This window comes from Polypterus senegalus, chromosome 11 (assembly GCF_016835505.1).
Source record: "Polypterus senegalus isolate Bchr_013 chromosome 11, ASM1683550v1, whole genome shotgun sequence".
NCBI lineage: Eukaryota > Metazoa > Chordata > Cladistia > Polypteriformes > Polypteridae > Polypterus > Polypterus senegalus.
In genome coordinates, this window is record NC_053164.1 from 45,051,564 (window position 1) to 45,074,139 (window position 22,576).

A 22,576-nucleotide genomic window follows, 5' to 3' on the forward strand; every position below is an offset into this window, starting at 1 on the left:
CACCCTTGATCAACATATATAAAACATGTTTAACATAAACTAATCTGTGGCAGTGTTTGGTTCTCCAAACATAACTGGAATAATTTACTGCACTCACATTGCAATAAGGGCAACTAGCAAGAATGAAGCCGATTTTGTTAACTGTAAGCATTTCCATTGCATTGACACACAAGTCATCTGCCATGCTGAGATGAGAGTGACAAACGTCATAGTTCGTGACCTGGGGTTAACCCAGCATTTCTCAACCTTTAAGTATTTGCGACCCGAGTTTTCATAACAGTTTTAATCACGCCCCCCTAATGTTTTTTTGAAAGGAGGCCACTAATACCAATTTGTTCTTTTTTAATTAATGATATATTATAGATGCATATTTTATTATACAGTAGAGTCTCGCTTATCTGACATAAACGGGCCGGCAGAACGTGGGATAAGCGAAAATGTTGGATAATGGCAGGTGTTAAGAAAAAGCCTATTAAATGTCAAAACTATATTATAATTTTACACATTATGAACATAATAATCATGTTTTACAACAAAATAGAATAAATTAACTGAAAAAATGAACTTAGTTACAGAATTGTCTGGAGTTAAATACAGTATGTACTGTACTTAAAAAGTTCAGTCCTGTGATGATTTAAAGACATTTTTGATCGTAGTCTGCTTTCCTGATGAGTGCCGTTTCGTCACTGTCAAGTCTCACCATCTTTGCAGCATCATTGTCGATTCCTGTAGCTTCTTCTTGTTGCTCAATGTAATTAATTGCAGTTTCTAGAGCCTTAACTCCATCACTCATATAGTCAACATCCTTACGTGCATATACTGTTTACTACAGCATTGTGACTGCGTGTGTGTGTGTGTTTGTGCTGTGACGTGCGAGTCCCCGTCTTGCACCCGAAAACTTGAAGCCGAGTCTCAACTTTTAGCAACAGCAGCTTTATTCAGGTTGAAACAGCAACAGCGCGGGTATTTATTTTAGCGGGATCTGCCTTTCTCCTATACACAGACACAGCAGTCAGGCAGGGTCGGGGGGCAAGTAACACTGTGCCCCATTTATAATGTTCCTTGTATCACCCATCGATGGCAGGCGCTTATAGCAAGTCCGCGATCTTTTCGGATTGGCCTTTATGGAGAACTGCTACAGCGCTGGGAGACTGCGATTGCTTTGGGACGCTCTTCCGCGTGTCGTCCAGTTGGGTGGAATCCCATAAGAGTTTAGAAACTCACTCACACCAGCCATGATTATTTTTAAAGGTAAAGTGCAGGTTAATTTGATTTATTTATTTTTACTTTATATTATGCATTAATCATTTTTATATGAATAGTTTTGGGGTGTGGAACAAATCATCTGAGTTTCCATTATTTCTTATGGGGAAATTCGCATTGATATACTGTACAAGTGCTTTGGACTGCGTGCACAGTTCCAGAATGAATTATGCTCGCAAATCGAGGTTCCACTGTAATTAGCTGCGGGAGAGTCGGGAGCAACAAAAAATAGACTACGCTCGCAACTTGCAGTTCTTGTTGCCGATTGATGCATTTTTTTTTTTTTTTGCGGTAGGACGTCGGATAATACGGAATGTTGGATAAGCGAGACTCTACTGTACCTACTTAACTTTTATCGACATTTATCTAACTCTATATTTATTTTTCTAGTATCAGAATGTAGTTTAAGTTAATTTGTTTTGGTTTCAATAGATGTATTTTTCATATTTTTGATTCTTATTTTCTTTTTTTCATAATTCCGTGCCCCCCAGTTTGAGAACCACTGGGTTAACCCATGACTCATTTATTTTGAGGGAAAGTACCGTACAGTATTGTACATGTAAAGACTCCATTAATTTATCGGGGCTGTTTGGGACACTATTTATCTCCTTTTCAGAAAAAATCAAACAAAAATGAAACCTCACTTGATTAGTGATGTTATTTCTCTCTCTCAAGTGTAAGAGCCAATCTTAGAAAGCTAATACTTAATGTTAAATTCATGTTAGTAAATTCAGTGTTTGCTTAATTTCTATAGAACATCAGTTTCATATGGCTGCCTATAATATGGTATATAGCCTTTTACCCCTTGTAAGTTAACATGCAATAGAACTTTCTTAGCTATATCTAAAAAACAGTGTTAATTTAAGCCTGTGAGGAAACAGTCCTACTGCTAGCATGGACTGACAGATATAATTGCAAATAGAACAGGACATGGCATACAGTTTTCTGACTGTGTAACGTGTTTAATGTGTCTATTGTTTTAAGTTGCCTAATGTGCCTCAAGATGACTGTAGAATCATCTTATGAAGTGAACTAAAGGCAGCAGAACTTTGGTAAATTTGGAAAAAAACGCAGCTACAGCATTAGAGAGAAAAAAAAAAAAAACTGTTTCTGAAACCAATTCCATAAAGGGAGAAAAAAGTTGCAATAACTTGATTCGTGTGTGCTTTGTCTTTTTTCTTCAAATAATATTTGATTCCTGAATGCTAAAATTTTCATGTGCAAACACAAAAGCATTATCAGCCATGACCTCAAATGTTTTTGTTTTTCAATATGTGTTAATGTGGGACTGTATCATTACCACAGGAAGCCATTTTATATGCAGTTTTTAGCAAGTATTAATTGTGTCTTATGGAGTAATTATAGAATTAGAATTAGAACAATCTAGACGAGAACAGGCCATTCAGCCCAACAAAGCTCGCCAGTCCTATCCACTTGCTTCCTCCAAGAAAACATCAAGTCGAGTTTTGAAAGTCCCTAAAGTCTTCCTGTCTACCACACTACTTGGTAGCTTATTCCAAGTGTCTATCGTTCTTTGTGTAAAGAAAAACTTCCTAATGTTTGTGCGAAATTTACCCATAACAAGTTTCCAACTGTGTCCCCGTGTTCTTGATGAGCTCATTTTAAAATACAAGTCTCGATCCACTGGACTAATTCCCTTCATAATTTTAAACACTTCAATCATGTCGCCTCTTAATCTTCTTTTGCTTAAACTGTAAAGGCTCAGCTCTTTTAATCTTTCCTCATAATTCAACCCCTAATCAGCCTCGTCGCTCTTCTCTGGACCTTCTCTAGTGCTGCTATGTCCTTTTTGTAGCCTGGAGACCAAAACTGCACACAGTACTCAAGATGAGGCCTCACCAGTGCATTATAAAGGTTGAGCATAACCTCCTTGGACTTGTACTAATTGTCTACTTGCAGTCACACGAGTACAGTAGACTTTCTCGGTACAAGTGATACCGTAAAAAAGCGGATACCATTAAGTTTTCGGAACTTAGCACCAAATTAGTACCAGCTTTTGTAACATTCCTAGAATGCAAGGGGCTCAATATATCAGGAGGGAGGCTGATCTACCAGCCATAAAAGTTCTGAAGCATCATGATTGCTCATGTATGAGGTTAATTAGCATTCTCTATATACTGTTGCTTCGGGGCAGCAACCAGGAGGGCTTTAAGGCATATTCACATGCACTTTAACAAGACGCTAGAGATTTATAAAGGTAAATTGTATAGAAATGTGCAGCATGCATATTTTCATGCCCAAATCCATGCCACGCTTAAAACATAATAGAATAACATTAAAATTCTGATTAACCGCTGCTAATCTCACCTATAATACAGAATCTACATTTTGAAATAATTAAATTATAACATTTACACTAATCCCAAAATGTTGTGTGTCTACATCTTCTCCCATCTAGAATTTAAACCTGTGTATTTAAGTGTAGTCATTATATATTTAGTAATTGGCAATGTTTGCATTTGCCTCTGGTTTTGAACTTGTCACACCACTCTACTTGCACTCAGTGAAAAGCATTTTACAAAAAAAAAAAAAAAACTGAACTGAATTGAATTTGGGACTGCAGTTATAGATTATTAGGCATTGTCTAAGCAGCAAACATTTGTGCTTGCACTGAAGACAGTGACTGATTTATCAGTAAATGAACAATAGATGGCATGCATTTCAAATTCCAGGCTTCAGGGTTGGTGCCAGGCAGTGTGTTTTCAAAAGTGCCCTTTACTCATTATATTTAGTTTTATAAAGTTAAAGAGCAGACAGCTTGCACATTGTGGCACTGTAAATATTTTTAATTTTTACTTGCTGCTGGGAAATCAAACATTGTTGTCCTTTGAAATGTTATGCTGTGATATACCTTAGGCTGCTAGTGTTTAAGGAGCACTGTTTATGCCCTCAACAACTCCTAGCCTTTGATATAAAAATTTAAATGAACAGTTATAAATAATAATACATTTGACAATCTTAATGTGCTAAAATTAACTTTGTGCAGCCATAACCATCCTGGACCACAGCAGGATCCTGAAATAGGATCTGAAAGATTAATTCATTCGAGCCACTTGTTTTAAAAATTGTATCATAGGACACAGATTCAGGATAGATATCAGTAAAATTTACATCAGAGAGAGACAGAAAGATATTTCTGTATATCCCCACCTCCCCAGCAAGTCTTTGCTTTACTTTACTTGCGCTACAGCCATGTCTGTCTCTACCTCCAGAAAAAAAAACTGTACAGTTAAGCACAGTTAAGCAAAACAAATATTTCATACATTTACTGCTGGTTTCATTTTTTCAAATCTGATTACTCATTTTCACTGATATGTTGGGGGGGGCGTAATTTTTGCTGTACTCCCCTATATGTCCATGCTGCACAGAAACACAAAAAGCCAAGAAAATGCTTACAAAAATGTAATATTCTTATATTTCATTTCTTTATCATCAGGCAGACTGCATGAGAGCACTAGTAAATTAACTCAAGGAATGTACCATATTTAAACTTCTCATATATTGTTATAACATAAGACACTCCAACTTGCTTAGTCCAGTTCACAGAGGAGCAGAATCTATGCCCGCAGCACTGGACACAAAATGAAAACAACTCTATACAGCATGTCAAGTCCACTGCAAAACCCACTTCTGAAATTTCGAGTCACCAGTCAACACAAAAACACATCTTTTGGGGATGTGAAACAAAACTAATGCAGACATTACAACCAAGTGTTAGATTAAAATATTGGACATTGGATTCATCCATATTAACTTATTTTTTACTTAATTTCATCTTTATATTTTAAAACTATACAAAGCATATATTTACTTATTTCCTCCTGGGTTCTTCGTGGTATAATTCACTCTCTCATTTGGTGGAACTGGCCCTATACTCAAAGCAACCTACGTTCAGCAACAAAGATGCTGTGTCACATGAGAGCATTGCAATAAGTAGATCAAGGACAGCCAAGAAGCTTTTCAAGCAACTGAAAGACAATCCAAAGGGCCATTTGCATGTTTAGGTTTTTATTCCATGCAGCCCTGCTCACATACAGCTTTAAACTAGGGGTGTGCGATAATGGTGAAAACATTTCATCTTGATATTTTCTGGGATTTTAATAATTTAAATGAATTTAGATGACATTTTGCAATATTTAAAAATATGTTTGTAAAAGTATTATTGCTCTAGCTTGGTCTTGTTAATAAAATATGAAATGTAGCTTACTAATGAGATTAATGGAAACAACAGTTAAACATCTTATTTACTTAAAACTGAAGTAAAATAACACAAAAACATTAAAAATCACCACTCAAACTATTACCGAGATCAAACAATGCAAGTATGAGTAAACCATTTCAAAGTGGCCTACAGGATTTACACAAAAACTGCACTAAGTCCAACAAAACTATTATAATGAGAGCATTTTAAACAGGCACATACCCTGAATGTAAACAGGATATGAATGCAAAGGGAATAAAATACTAATTACAATTGAGCTGCAGGGCACTGAACATTACAGTCTAGATAAATATAAACTGCTCTGCTGCAAGATAGATTTTTGTTCTTGTTTGCATGCTGCATAATTCAACATACTGTACCATAGTGTAAAAATCCAAAGTTCTGGAAAATACTGCCCCATGAAGGGAAAAAAAACCTGTAGTTTCTGTAAACAAGCTATGTCATATATTGCACAAAGATAAAAAGAAGCAAACCCATAACATTTTTAAGCAAATTACTAACTTTAAGTCATGTCCATTATTGCACAAAAATATCAGAAAAGAATAAAACTGTAAAATTCAACGGCGGAAACTTGTTGTGCGAAACAAACACTAATCTGTCCACAGAAACTGTTTTCAGAGTTTATATAGGTTACATTTTTCCTCTGGTGCTGAAAACCCTCTCAGAAGGGCTGCTTGAGGTGAGGATGCACAGGAACTTTTTTGCAAGTTTGCGAATTTGGGGAAATGTACGTCTTGTGTTATTAAAAAAAACAAAACAAAAAAACCACTAGGTGGCAAATGACTTTTTCTTCTTTTTTGCTTCCTCCCTTATGTCATAATCCGCTCCAACTTTGTCTATGTTTGTAGTAAAAACAGGTTTGGCTGTGATCATTCTTGTTAAATGCATGGATTTTTGTGATCTTTACTGTTAATGTTCAGCCATTTTCATAGTAAAAGAAGAGTGAATTATTTTTTATATTTGTTTTTTTTTTTTTCTTCTTCTTCAAAATGCTCTAGAATAGATGTTCCATGATGCTGAGGACTACAAACTTTCCAATTTAAACAATACATTTTAGATATGAGACAAAATATTGTTGTATCAAATTCTGCAAACAAAAAAAAAAAAACATATTGCCAATGCAAAATATTGCCTTGCATTGTGTATTGGGTGTCATTACCACATGACTAAAATGAATCACAAAGGCAAACGAAAATGTCTTTAGTCAAAAGCAAGGAATTAAAAAAAAATCCAATTGCAATTATGCTCCTTGGCAGAATCGTTATCTGTATAATGATGTGAAGGTGAAAATCATAGCAAACAACATAGACATCACAGTATGTATTATAGTGAGCACCAGACAAGTAACAGCATAAAATGTACTACACTATGAAATGTCATTTTTCCAAATAATGCACAGAATATACAGAACTCTAGTAAACATTTATTTAACAACATACAGCTCACAGACAAACCAGACAAATGCAGCATTTAAAGCTGTACAGAATCATTCTTGAATTACCAGTAAGTACATCTAGGACAGAGAGAAATGGTTCATCTTATGTCCAAAGCAACACTTTGAGCAGTATTTCGGTGCAAGAAATATCTGAAGCCAAATAATTTTTCTTAGTGTGATGTGAATTCAGAGGCATTACTATTCATCCATGCTATGTAAATATATTTACAAAAATGGTTAATAACTTGGTTATTTGTTTAAAAAAATTAAATACATTTAAAAGGCATGGAAAAATGACCAACAAAAATACAGACAGACAGAAACTTATTTGTCCTGAGAGGGTAAAATTTAGCTTTTACAGTAGCTCAGGAAATACAGAAACATACAAACAATAACCACCACACCTGTCAAACACACATACAAGAATTTCAAAAAAGAATAAAAACTTCAAACTTGGCTGAAGATTAGGGATCAGTCACTGTGAGATATTATAAATGCAATGTAGGTATAAAGGAGCCCCAGTAGCATTTCCTGGCATATTTCTATTGAAAAAGTGCTTGGCTAAAACACTCAGTCATTACGGCAATTAGCTTTTGTCTTTTATAATAATTCTTTACATTTAGGCAACACTATTCTCAATACTCAAAGTGCTCTCTACACAGGGAATTCTCTTATCCACTACTATCTCCATGGGTTGAGAACGAATCCCATAACTAAGCCTGCCTTCTTAATTAACTTGTTGATTTTGTGGGCCTTTCTTAAAACCCCTTAACGCGCACACGTACCAGTCCCGGGACATAACAGCGTTTTAAAAACGTTACAGTAATGTGTGCATGCCCATCTGCCATGCATCTCGACATACTACCCATCAAATGAAACTTCAAAGTCTCGTCTTACTGATGATATAAACCATTTTGACACACAACAACTACAGCACTGACACTAAAGCCTTTTTTACAGAGAAGTACATACTTTTAAGAGTTGACTTTCCCTACCTTTGAAGACCCCCTGCAAGTCAAACATCAATATTTCCGAGCAGTATTGATCCCATTGTGTCCGTAAGGCTCCAGCGAATATAATCCAGTAAAACGATTTAGGTCCAAAACACACGATATATCCTCAAAGGGACAAAAACTCCAGAAAATGTTTCATAACTTGAGACCACCTACGTAATTTTTTTTCATTTATATTGATCATATCAGACGTAATTTGTTTCTGTCGGCGATAACCACGCTACGCATGAAACACAGAAGTGTTAGCTTCTGATCGACACCTAAGTTGGCCAATTACGACGGGTCTGGGGTTGACTGGCACCTCATATAGCCAACGAGTGTCACAGACAGCTGAAGGATGACGTAAACTCCAAACCCTGGTAGAATCTACCAGTTTGATTGGACACTGTGACTGACACTCAAAACTTACAGCCAATGAGCAGCCGAGCATTTTGATATGTAACTTGCCATACTAACTTGTAAACAAACGATCGAGCTGCGAAGGTGGCATTTGTGCCAGTCTGCAGAGTTGGTGCGTGGTTGTTTATTGTGATTTCGCCAAGTTTTTTCGCATTTTAAATATGAATAAACGTAGAAGTATAAACGTAAATAAACGCTCGATTAAATAATAGATGCATGTAGCGTTGCGAAAGTATTCAACCGCCCAGGAGACGTCTAATGGCAGAGAGCGACATGTGCCACGCCTTGTGCTTTCTGCTTGCTAGTGATTGCTGCCATCAAGTGGCACATGGAAAACGCTGAGCTGTGTTGTAACAGTTTGTAAAAGAAATATATATAGTTTGTGTGCATTTTATAAAAAAAAAAAGTAAAAAATAAAAAATATAAATATATTTTTGGCCCATAAGACTTGTATTGACTATTTTTACATAGAAATGTGTATTTTTTATTGTTTTTATTATTTTTATAACTAATAGAGTGACATTTAGGTGTAAGCTTTCAGTAGAGCCCTCATTGATATATGTGGGTTGAAGCATTCAAAAGTTATTACACTTTTTCCATATGTTCCAAAATGTGGATAATGGTCCCTCTAAAAAGCCCCTGGGCATGCCCACATAAAACTGGTGTAAAAATGTCATTTTACAGGTATTCTTTTCAAATTTGAAATGTGAGTAGTCAACAAGTTATTCTGTTGGTACATAGTGTGTTTCTGTCCCCACCTACCTACTGCAGCTTTATTTTTCTTTATTTTCATAAAAAAAACTTAGGCGAGAACAATAAAATTTGTTTTTTTTGTGAGTTCTAATGTGCATAACATTTGATCAGTCACACCTACAGTGATTCTGACTACTAAGGGTGAAACTAGAGAATGTTACCTTTACAAAGAGACCAAACATGTATTTATACTCCAGATAGTTCAATAACAGCAATGACTCTAATTTGGAGAGGTCAAATTACAAGCGATTTAGCAAAAATGACCCCGCTTGATAAGGGGTTTTAAAGTGATGTTACCGGCCAATACCTCAGCATAGAAATTTGCACTGGCCATCACAGAGTTACAGAATGCAACCTATATTAGAAACACAATCTCTTAAGAAAAAAATAATCTTCTGTGCCATTTCTTCTATAGTTTCTCCGTGTTACCATCCACTCCCTAGGGACTGGGCTCCTTGGTATGGTGGAAGAGTCAACAATCAGTTTACTTTATTTAGTTCACTTTATTTAGCTGATGTTGACTTGCAGACAATTCTTTTTGTACTAAGAAACAATGTTCTCTACCTGACTCATATACTCTATTGCAGCCTGACTGTCAAGTACACTGCACTACTGCTCAATCATTAGAGAATTTCTTCAAGTGACATGAATATGTGGTTTCACATTTATAGTACTAGGTGTACAGTGTGAACATAAAAGGGGACACAGCAGTTCCTTGTGGTGCTCCAGTATTGCTCACAAACACATCTGAGACACATTCACTAATCCTCACAAACTACAGTCTGCTGGTCAGATAGTTCATTGTCCAGGACATCATAGACTCATCCATCCATCCATTATCCAACCCACTATATCCTAACTACAGGGTCACAGGGGTGTGCTGGAGCCAATCCCAGCCAACACAGGGCGCAAGGCAGGAAACAAACCCCGGGCAGGGCGCCAGCCCACCGCAGATCATAGACTCATCCACCTGCAAATCTCTAAGCCCACCGATTAACACAGATAACTAGAGAGTACTGAATAGACTGGAGAATTTCAAAGAACAGCCTTCATAGTGCTGCCAGATTTTCAAGATGGGATAAGCCTTGCAGAGTAAAGAGACGATTGCATCTTCAACTCTAATATTTCTTTGATAGGCAAACTGCAATGAGTCCAAGTGGTCTTTCACAAGGATGTTTGTATAGTTCAGGTTCAACATCTTGAAGAGTACATGAAAAATCTTTATATCTTAAGTGGAAGTTATAGCTTTTAAATGAGTATAAACTGATAATCTAAAAGCCCAAATGATAAAGTGTAAGTTATTTGTGAATACAAAATTAATTCACAAACCTGGAAACTGAATCAAAAAAGAACATCTCATTGAAATTCGAACATTTACAGCTTCTTGCATGTAAAAATATACTGTTACTGAAGGGCCATGTATGGCCACTACAGCTATTAACAGCTGAATAAAATGTAACAGATCCACGAGTACTTGGACAGTGACAATTTTAATAATGTTGGCTCTGTACACCACCACAATGGATTTGAAATAAAAACAAACACTTTGTGATTGAAGTGTAGACTTTCAGCTTTAATTTAAGGGTTTTGCCAAAAACATTGTATGAGCTTTTTAAGAATGACAACAATTTTTCTTCATAGTACCCAAAGGCCAGGGGCTCAAACGTATATGGACATTTGACTGACAAGCTGTTCCATAACCAGGATGTGAAAGTTCCCTCATTTGTAACAGTGCAGGTCAGTTCCATGCTCCCACTTCTGCCTTGGGAGCCTCTTGAAGCCAATACCATAGAAAGTCATGACTGGGATGAGCTAGGCAGATAAGGACACCTGGTGTAATAGGTGCTCAGTGATTATATTAAAAAGAGTCAAAACAAAACAGTGCTCAAATTAAAGTGCAGTGCTCTCTTCAAGGAATAAATAATCCTAAAAAACAGTGTCAGTCCGTGACGTTAAAATCCATACTACAACAGGAGTAAAACCAACAGACATCTGGTCCTACCTGCTCCAACACATGAGCCCAGAGAAAAACCCTCTTCATCTCCCCAGCTCACCCATTGCTCACTCAGTTGGCGGAGACACTAGCAGCCACGGTCCTAACCTCCCGACCCCCATCTTAGCTGCCTCAAGAGGCGTGCTTAGAGCCAAAATTAAGAAAATCCTTTCACTGTAACTCTAATTGCATGCAGTAAAAAAGATTTGACATGTTTTGCAGTTTTAAAACAATCCCTTACATTTCAATACTCTGAATACAACTGAAAATTAGGACTAACCTCAATGGCAACAAGAATCCGTATCGAATCAGAACACCAAGCCCCCAAAGCACAGTGAGTCGAAGGCTAATATATTGGAAGTTGTAGTTGCTACGTGTCAACAGGTTCCAGGACTCCAGTTCTTCTGCAGAAAAACGCTTGGTCACCTCATCATCCATAATTGTCTCTACTCCCTTACGGCAAAAATAAAAGATATCAGACATTTCAAATTCAGGGCTACCAAGGTCTTTGTTGCTGCCACTTCGTCGAATCTCTTTGATTTCTTCCTCCAGGGATGTTGGCTCTTTGGCAATGATACCTTTAAATACAAAAAGGAATATGCATATTTTAGAAGCAACAAACAGATGATACTTGATTTTGTCTTTTATTCAAGCACATGATACTTTAGAACAAACTCATTAATATACTCATGTAAAAATTAGCTGGGATTCCGAAGGCTTGGATAATACTGTAAAGATTAATCAATGTAGTATATTTTGTCTTTTGTTTTAGAAAAGTATTTGGAAACATTTAACAAATTTACACAAACTAGACTGCAAGTTACTGGAAAGGTACACTCAACGGGAAACAGGCCAATGTCTAATTTCATAAAAGCCAATAAAAAAGGGACCTTTTAAAGTAGGAAATTATGGTTTATGCAATATTTTCAAAAATAACAGGGACATTCTCAATAAGTTAATTTCTATCAATCAGTGTCAGTAATATTTAAATAAAAGAAAAGACAGTTACAGACCTCATACCAGAACAAGAGAAAAGGTGGGAAGTATCATAACATATACAAGTATCAACAGAACATTGTTTGGAGGGGTGATGGAAAAGATCAGGAGATGAACCCTATCATATGCCAGCAACAGGGATGGGAAGTCTATGTACTAGTTGATTCAGGGTGTACTGATAAATAGGATTTTCAGAATAATTAAAGGTGTTTTGAAGGTATTATGGCATCGGACTGTGCCCTTAAAGAGGACTTTATGCTGCCATTTATTCATGAAGAGTATAAATAGGTGAGAAGATAGATTTGGAAGAGGAGGCACATTAGGAGGGGGTGGGGGCAGAGCTATAATAAAAATGATGCATAATGAAGATGCAGGTCTTTGGAAAAGCAGTTTAGAGCTATTATAAAAAAAAATCATCAATAACTTAATACCTTGGAGTGACAGAAGGAACATTTACAATGATGCTATCTATTAAGAGAGCTTTGTTATTCAAGAGGTTAGACTGCTTATGTTCTTTAACTCCACTTAACTTCAAAATGAGTATTAAGAGTACTGTAGATGGGGTTTTCAGTGCTTTTATGCAAGGTAAAGTGAGGTACAGCTTCATTCCATAAATCACAAACAAATCTGACAAATATCAAGCCAAACAAAAAAAAAATCTTGATTATCAAAACACCTATTGTGATAGAGCTAAAAATTCACAAAAGTAAAACACCACACACACAAGCCATTTCTTAAACTAACTGTGAAGTTTACAGTGGACATTGTTTTAACATTAACTGTAGTGGGATAATTCTGATATTTATGCCAGACCCTATTTTGATATTTACATTTTTTTTATTTTTACCATACAGAAGACTGTAAATACATCTTTGCTAGTGAAAACAGGGATATTTACATATGATTTCAATAAAGCATCTGCAATTGTACCTTCAATTCTGAACATTTTAAATATATAAATGTCTTTACACACTTTAAATACGTCAAAAATATAATTAGATACTTGAATTACAATGCTCACTAGATACATTTAAATTACAGCCATCTGTAACTAAACTGCATATATCTGCAATTCAATTTCGGACTACTGGTCAAATTGTAATTACCTACCAATACTGCTAATTAAGGGATTCAATTTAAAACAGTATCAAGGTTTTCACAGAACTGATGTTATTTTACTGAACAATTTTAATCAAAATACTAATAGTATTCTAATAATTAAAATAGACAGTATACATCAGACATCATAGACAGGATTTCTTATACAGTATATCAAATAACCAATGCTGAATCTCTATGGGTTTTATTTTGCCATTACTCATTAACTAGTAAAGATACTTTAATATTCATATGAGCTAACTGATGACCGAATATAGTTTCTCATGATTTGCTTCAGTGAACACTTATAAAAAGTTACATTTATGAAAAGGCAGCAAGAACTGAGAAGGCACTATTAAGTTTTAATGTACCAGGCTATCCTGACTCCTCCAAAACTCTATAAGAAAACAGCTGAAGGGGACACAAACATAGGTAAAATGTAACAGTCATAACAGAGTTCTATTCCGTTACATTCATTAACCATTTACCTAAATGTGTCATTCATTAAATAAGACCAGCCGTCTGTGTCATGAATCCTACAACTTATCCTGTGAATTATTCAATACATTATAATTTTTCATTATAATTTTATTACACAATAAAATACTGCAGACTGATATTCTGAAATCTTGTGGAATACTTCATAGTTATCTGTATCACAACATGGCCTTTTAAGTAAAGAGGCTGCAGTCACTGACATTGGACAAGCCAAGAAGAATGAACTTAAGGTAATTACCATTGGTATAGGGTTTGTACAAATGATGATTCTTCTCTATGATTCCTCTTTGTATTCGTAGAGTTGCCCACTAAAAAACAAACACATAAGTAAAAAAATCATTTAAAAAACTGGAGCATTAAAAACAAGATTTACTAATACAGTGGTACCTGGGTATACGTCCTTAATCCGTTCCAGATCCTTTGACTTATACCAAACAGGACGTATACCAAACAAATTTTTTCCATAAGAAATAAAGGGAAAATAATCTGTTCCGATGAAAAAAAAATCCTATTGTTATTGGTATATTATGCATTGATGGGGTTGTATAAAACAATTTAAACACTGCTTAATACTAAAATACATAAATACAAAAGCAATTAGATGAAATAAATGAAAATGTAACCTCAATTTACTTTTTAATAACGTCTACATTTTTCACTATCGTGGATACCGTTGTTCTCGGCATACGGTATGCAACAGCCATGTCCCGGATATGCATGCCACCTTCATACTTTTCAACAATCAATTCAAATTTACGCGAAAAAACAAAATCACGTGAAAATTCAGAGAGTTACAGCGCGGATTGTTCATTGAATGCTAGAAACTGGCATACTAATGCTTGTGGGCAGTCGTGGCTTTGTCTCGAGAGAGGTAAACAAGGGTAGTGTAGTGTTCTCTAGATTGAAGTAGCGACACACTTAGAATAACGTTTTGAATGCTGTTTATTTTGAACCATGTTTAACCAACTCTCCATATAGCGTGCCTTCTAAACCACACCCTTCCCTCCGGCAGTCATATGTCTCAAAAAACGCAGACCATAGCAATTAACACCCAAACATAAAGCAATGAACAAAAGCATCATTGAACAATCATATGCAACAGGTAGCACGCGGGCTGTTCACTGAATGCTAGCAACTGCCGTACTGATGCTCATGGGCAGTCGTGGCTGTATCTCGAGAAAGAGGTAAACAAGGGTAGCAAGCGACCCGTATTCCAAACAAAGGTCGTATACCAAGACTTATTCCAAAGCAGACACATACCAAGGTATCACTGTATATGCTTAGGTTTAGTTGGATCGTGGGAAAAGCAACCAACAAAGGTCAAATATGCAAAACATGTTCAATAATTTATAATTGTTACATACACAGCACATACAAAATCATCACCTATAACTTTGTAAAGAAAGCAGGATTACCAGATCTAATGCAAAGTTAATCAAAAAAAAAATTTAACTGACAAGACCTTAGAATTTTATCTAGCTGCATAATACAATATTAAAAATAATATTGGCTTGAGTTTAAAATTACCGCACAGAGAAAAAAACATTAAGTGCCACTTGTACAACCATCTGGTGTAAAATGCATTATTTTCAGGATTACCAAACGTTTCATTTGTATATTGTAAAGACTATTTTATAAATTAATGACATACTAAGTGTGGTTCAAATCCCCTAAATGCCGAAAGGGATTTTGCTCTGTTGGGCTCTTGAGCAAGGCCCTTAACCTGCAATTGCTCCGTCCCAGGTATGACGTTAATCTGCATCCATCCTGCATGTAGGCCCTCCAACCTGCAGGGAAAAACTTGGGGGTTGGTGACAGAATTGGCACTCTAGCCACCATAAAAACCGCACACTGTTCCACTCCATCTGTATTTGTGGTGCGGAGGTGTCACCCGTTGCATGGCTGCACTCGGGTCCTAATCTGGATACCGAGTTGGTTTGTCGTGTGGTGGGTGCGGTAATGCGCTGTATCAGTGTGTGCTCCTAACCTAAAAAAAAAAAAACTAAGTGTGGGTTCTCATTGGATTAATTATTACTATTTCTTTAATTCTGCCTTCATTATTAGAAAAATTAAAAAAAAAAAAGTCTACAGAGGTAATGGACCCCAATGAGTCAGAGATGAAACAAAGAAAGAAGGAGTCATTTGCCATAGGCATCACTTCAGTTTCCTCTTTTGTCTTTCCAGTGTTCTCCCTAACATCTAACGTTGTATGACAATGCGAGATGACAGCCACAGACCTACAGGCAGATCTAATGATGTGCAGAGATGGCAAGGGCAAAATATATTTATTATTTTATAAAAATGTTTACACAGTACACAAGAACTCATACATGCATACACATATACTGTTCATACAAAAGATGTTGGTCCTACTATACCCAAGAAAATATTTTGAAAATACCCTTTTCAGAAAACTGCTATTAGATGATGTATGAAAAACAGATATATGAGGAAAGGGGTCCAACAACATTAACAATATAAATGATTTACATTTAGCAAATACTTAAAATTAACATAACTCAATACACACACATTATTAATTCACAATAGTCTTTTCTGCATTTCATAATATGTTGAATATTGCAAACCTTTATTTGCTGAACAACTATTTTAGTTTAATGTTGACACCATTACAAAGGGCACATCATTTCCCAACTCTATTTTTAAATGACAAGTTTCATTATGGTATGTGTCAATCAAAAAATCCTGGAGTTACTCACTGATAAGATAATCTAACAACAATCAATTACGTTTATTTATTAAATGCTATTTGTATAAGTTATATGTTTGTCTCAAACTGTGCTCTAATCTAGGGATGCAACAATTACAATTGCGCGATGAACTTGCATAAACAATTTAAACCAACCAATATCATTGATTATATGATTAATTTAAATTTACTTTGGTAAATGCTTTTATCTTCCTGGACTTCAATGCCAAATATACACTTACTTTAAGATGTGCCATTCATTTATGCAGGCATAAGAAAGCAGTATTCAAGCTATAATACGTCATACGGCTTTACATTCAGAAGCAGAACAGATGCCATCAGTGACAGTTAAGCATACTCATTTCAGAGAATATTTTCAGCAAAAGATGCTGACATTTGCTGTAATATTTAATATTGTTTACAAATTTGAAAGCAGCACCATCTATAATTCATTACTCCATATAAAACAAGCATATCACATGAAAGTTCAGATTGCAGCAACTACCTTACTGGCTGCTTTAGCATGGAAAAAAATCATGGGGTCAGAAGAAATTACATAGAGGCTGTGAACAATAATAGAACAAAATATATTACCAATCAAAAGTTGTTGAAGGCAAAGGATTTCAGCAGCTATTCAGTTATCTTTAGCCACAGAATAACATTCCGTCTATAGTCATAAGCTGCAGAAGAAAAAAATGCTTTCCAAGAAAGATGGAGATGAAAATACAACTAGCTATCACTAACAAGCTTGCACTCTCAATGACCTAGGTAACTACCAATTATAAAATGACCAAAATTTGCATGCTGCTCTAAAACTAAAAATATCTACAGTAATAAGCATATGCCATATAAGTTAATCATATCAAATCAATAAGTCAGTTTTGGCGCTATGGTTTATCTTTGGTAATTCAGCATGATTAAAACTAGCACTCTCTCCAGTTAAGTTTTTTTTTTTTTTAGTTTTTTATTTATATACCACTCCTCTTCAACAATAATAACAACATTGCATTTTGGAGACATGTCAAGTTTTTTTTCCCCCCTAAGGTAGTTTTGAAACCACTATTTAAAATTGGGCATGCTTCAATAAGTTGGTGGACATTCTGCAGTGAGCAATAAAAATAGTTCAAAGACTCAGATGTGTAACAATGTAGATAAAAGCATTCATAACGATTGATATAGGGTATTCACAATGACACGTCCTTTGAACCAAAAACTTCAATGGAGTTTTAATTTAATGTTACCCATATGTTTTTACCCATAATTGCAATCAAATCTACTACAGATTTGTCAATAATTGCAATAAAGCAGGTGTTTGGATAAATTGCTGCATTATGTTTAAAATTTTTCTTAAACAAATGCTGCCATGTACTACAGTGCCAGAAAACAGGCGCAAGAACAAAATAAAGAGATGCAAGGGGGTAAAGCTGGAAAGGGTTTTAGCACAAGTTGCAGGGACAGTGAAGTGAATGAATCAGTAAATGTTATGCTCCAGAGTATCTGTCCAAGTTATACATCTCTTAGGAAACCAGAACTGTTGCAGTTACCTGAACTACACATACCAATATACATATGGTAATACTACTAGTACTACATGAAAGTCACAAAAAGGTTATTCATATTGTATACTGTAACCATTTTTTTTTCTTTTTTTAAATAGGAGTTTTATTCCATTTCAGTAGAAAACTGGAATAGACATTCACAGTACAATAAACTCTGAACTGCAATGGCAACAGTGAGGAAGGAATCACATCCGGAGGTATACTGCATACCCTGGTAAAAATGAAATCATCTGCCACAAAAGCCTCATAATGCATTTGGATTCTCATTGTGTTTATATTAATAGAAAATAACACATTTTATTTTCATAGCACACAAAAGTCAACTCTACGTGATTACAAAAGATAATACAATTGAGTCACAATACAGTGCATGAAACAAAATTAGTAAAATAAAAAATACACAGAGTAAAGAAACCACTGTAAGTTACAAAATGCACAAAGAAATTTGAAATTCTTTAAATTTCATTTAAAAGCAGCTAATGTTGTGGAAGTATGGATAAACTGTCAAAGGTAGTTCCAATACAAATGATAACACAATCACCCATAAGGCACAAGTGAAAGATTAGGAGACCCTGAACCTAAGGGAAGTAGCTGACATATATTGTATACAATAATTAATTCATGAAGGTAACCTGAGACAACTGCAGCAATATATATATATAAACAAGCATTAGAATCTTGAATCAAACCCTCACCTTAGCAGATAACCAGTCAAGAGAAGTGTAAGCTGCAAATATTTCTGTATGTTTAGTAACACACCTGATGTGTTATTTTGGACATATTGCTTCCTTTGGACAAACTACACAGATAGACTGGCAAACAGAGATATTCAGTATCCAGGCCGAGATGAGAGGAATGCACATCCATAAACCAAAGTTTCTGCATCATCCTTAGACAGATGCAGTCTACATCTTCCTAAGCTCCTAAGATGATAAAATGAATCATTACATGCTTGAGCAATGTGAGTTTGAAATTTAAGTGTGGGCTCAGTTTTGGCTCTAAGATTAGTGACCAATCAAGATGAAGGGATCAGACAGTTGTTAATAGTGAAATGAATATCAGAAAAAAAGTATCCACTAGGGTAGTTTCCAATTTGCTGCTACTCAGCTACAGACAGTTGTAACTCATCCAACTCCAAACATTAAATGTTGTAACGTGTATTAATGTAGGTTTGTTACAGAAATTTCAGAACACGATAAAAACAAAATTCCATATATTCACAATAAATACACTGTGTGCACAATTATTAGGCAAGTGAGTATTTTGACTATATCATCATTTTTAATGCGTATATTCCAACTCCAAGCTGTATTAACTTGAATGCTTATTGGATTTAAGCACGTCAGGTGATGTGTATTTGTGTAATGAGGGAGGGTGTGGCCTAAGGAGATCAACACCCTATATCAAGGTGTGCAGAATTATTAGGCAGCTAGTTTTCCTCAGGCAAAATGGGCCAAAAAAGAGATTTAACGGACTCTGAAAAGTCAAAAATTGTAAAAAGTCTTTCAGAGGGATGCAGCACTTTTGGAATTGCTAAGATATTGGTGTGTGATCACAGAACCATCAAACATTTTGTTGCAAATAGTCAACAGGGTCGCAAGAAACGTGTTGAGAACAAAAGACGCAAATTAGCTGCCAAAGATTTGAGAAGAATCAAGCGTGAAGCTACCAGGAACCCATTATCCTCCAGTACTTTCATATTCCAGAGCTGCAACCTACCTGGAGTGCCCAGAAGTACAAGGTGTTCAGTGCTCAAAGACATGGCCAAGGTAAGGAGGGCTGAAACCCAACCACCACTGAACAAGAAACATAAGTTGAAACGTCAAAACTGGGCCAAGAAATATCTGAAGACAGATTTTTTCAAAGGTTTTATGGACCGATGAGATGAGAGTGACTCTTGATGGACCAGATGGATGGACCTGTGGATCAGTAATGGGCACAGAGCTCCACTCCAACGTGGAGGTGGGGTACTGGTATGAGCTGGTATTTTTAAAGATGAGCTAGTTGGACCTTTTGCATTGAAGATGAACTCAAAATCAACTCCCAAACCTACTGCCAGTTTTTCGAAGACACTTTCTTCAAACAGTGATACAGGAAAAGACCATGATTTTTATGCAGGCCAATGCTCCATCACTTGCATCGAAGTTCTCCACTGCGTGGCCAGCCAGTAAAGGCCTTAAAGATGAAGGAATAATGACATGGCCCCCTTCCTCATCTGACCTAAACCCTATCGAGAACTTGTGGGCACTTCTTAAACACTAGATTTACGGGGGAGAAAAACAATACACCTCTCTGAAGTGTCTGGGAGGCTGTAGTCACTGCTCCACAAAAAGCTGATCGTCAACAGATCAAGAAACTGACAGACTCCATGAATGGAAAGGCTTATGACTGTTATTGGAAAGAAGGGTGGCTATATTGGTCATTGATTGATTGATTTTTTTTGAAATGTCAGAGATGTTTATTTGTAAATTTTGAGGTGTTTGTTTATTATTCTCACTATAACAGATGAAAATAAACAAGTGAGATGGGGAAATTTTCATTTTTCCTTTAGTTGCATAATAAATCTGCACACTAATAGTTGCCTAATAATTGTGCACATATGTATTTCCCTGATGATGTTCACACTCACATTTCCGTTGTGAAACATTCAGGTTTCAGGTTTATTAACATTTTGGATTGACTGATAGCACTGTGTTTGTTCCATATTAAAATTAATCCTCAAAAATACAACTTGCCTAATAATTCTGCACTCCCTGTACAGAAACTAACTTTATTTTCTCTTTCTCTGCATATCCACATATCTCAAAAGTGACTGATATTCTTATTTTATTTTTATATTGTACCAACCTTTTCATATCATATAAAAAAAGCTGAATGTGTGTTTGTCTGGTATGTAAATCCACCATGTTGAACCTATCTTAATCAAATTTTGCACAGATTCCCCATTTGTAGAGGGGAAACAGTATCTTGATATGAAAAATAACTTTTTCAAATTTGACTTAATATTTTCGATTCCATGGTATGTCTGCTCACTAGTTGCTTCTTTCCTCCACCACCTTGATTCAGCTTACTGAACTGTACACGGAATGAATCAAGTCCACTGGGGGGGATACATACAAGGCCTATGAAATCGGTTTCATTTATTCCCCAAAGTCAGTTTTATGATTTTCCTCATTTTCAATTTCATATATTTATACCCTTTTTATTATTGGAAATATTGTGCAATAAACTACAATAACACAAACAATACCAAAATGGCACTTTGAATTCTCCAAATTCTGGACATTTACATGTTTATATCTAAAATTATTTTCTTTGTGTCAGTTCCACGAATCCACCCATATTTCCCACATTGTAGAAATGATTGGGCCCAACATACAGTGTTGGCACGCCTTAGTTCAATTAATCTCGCAGTGTATATTGGGCTAGGAGAGGAAACCAACAAAAAAACATTCAAAATAAGTAGCATGATTTAATATGTGATGAAAAAGGTATTACTCCATGAAGAGTTTGTATTGTTTCCTACATTGGAAAAGGAGAAATAAACCTATAGAGGCACCATTTTTGTGTGCGATTACAAGGTTGTGGTCAAGACAACTTTCTGTGCCTTATTTTTTCATTTAGACAGTGTAATAAATAAAGAATGTATGTGAAAAACAATACAATATTGTATTAATATCACTATCATTTACCAGTAATTTATGTTTGCAAACAATTTAATGCTTCTCTCTTTTTGTGCATTCAAAACCTCATCACCAATGGCAAGCATTACAAAACTCCAACAAGTAAATTTGTTAAGCCATGTGTTGCTGCTCTGTAAATTAACAAGCATTGTCAAGAGGATGATCATTCACACAAGCCCACCAGCACATGGGCTCACGATAAACAGGCCTCATATTACTTTCTTCTACTATCACTGACCCATAAAAAGCATTCCTAAGCTCTTAATTTTTCCACCTACCTTCTCATCAATGTCACTTAATACTGCTTTTTAAAACTGGCTTAGCAAGGAAAGACAGTTGTCTGCTCACAGTGGGTGCATGAAAACTTGACTTCTGCCTCACAACTTTGCGGAACCTAACTATTAAAACCACCATTAAATGGGGCTTTCTTCCAGAATTCCAGCCATTATTAGTATTTTCTCTTTTTTGTTCTACAGTTGATTCACTCTACATTTCAAATGAAATTACAGCTGCAAAGTCTACAAAAGAACATCTCATAGTCCATCATGGAATTCCAAAAGTTGAAACTTTTCAGGGCCTAATCAAACTAAAGGTTTAAGCAACTTTCAAAACTCTAAATTTGAACATTTATTTTGAACACCTTTCTAAAACAAACAGTTAAAAATAACTTTAAAATACTATTAAAGCTGAAGAGAGTACAACTGGCAATTTGCTGAAGAAATATTTTATACTAATGATGAAAAATTATGATTGTTTTTTGAGTGAGACAGAAAGAGGCAACACTGAAAACAACTTAAAGTTATATTCGGTATAAAAACAAATCAGCCTTAGCAAAAACACATTAGATTTAATTTGCTGCCTATGCATTTAAACCATATAAATAAAACTGATTAGACTTTCTTTCTCATAAACTTAAACCTCTTATCTGCTTAG

At 35.6% G+C, this 22,576-nt stretch overlaps 1 protein-coding gene across 1 annotated transcript in view; it reads right to left on the reverse strand.

The window, feature by feature from the left end:
• gpat4 (glycerol-3-phosphate acyltransferase 4) overlaps positions 1-22,576 on the reverse strand; it is a 77,579-nt gene that overhangs the window by 50,106 nt on the left and 4,897 nt on the right. Inside the window, exons 3-4 of the mRNA XM_039768484.1 lie at positions 13,930-13,999; positions 11,380-11,677 (exon numbers count right to left, since the gene is read on the reverse strand). Coding sequence (XP_039624418.1) covers positions 11,380-11,677; positions 13,930-13,999 — 368 coding nt within the window. The remainder of the gene's footprint in view (positions 1-11,379; positions 11,678-13,929; positions 14,000-22,576) is intronic.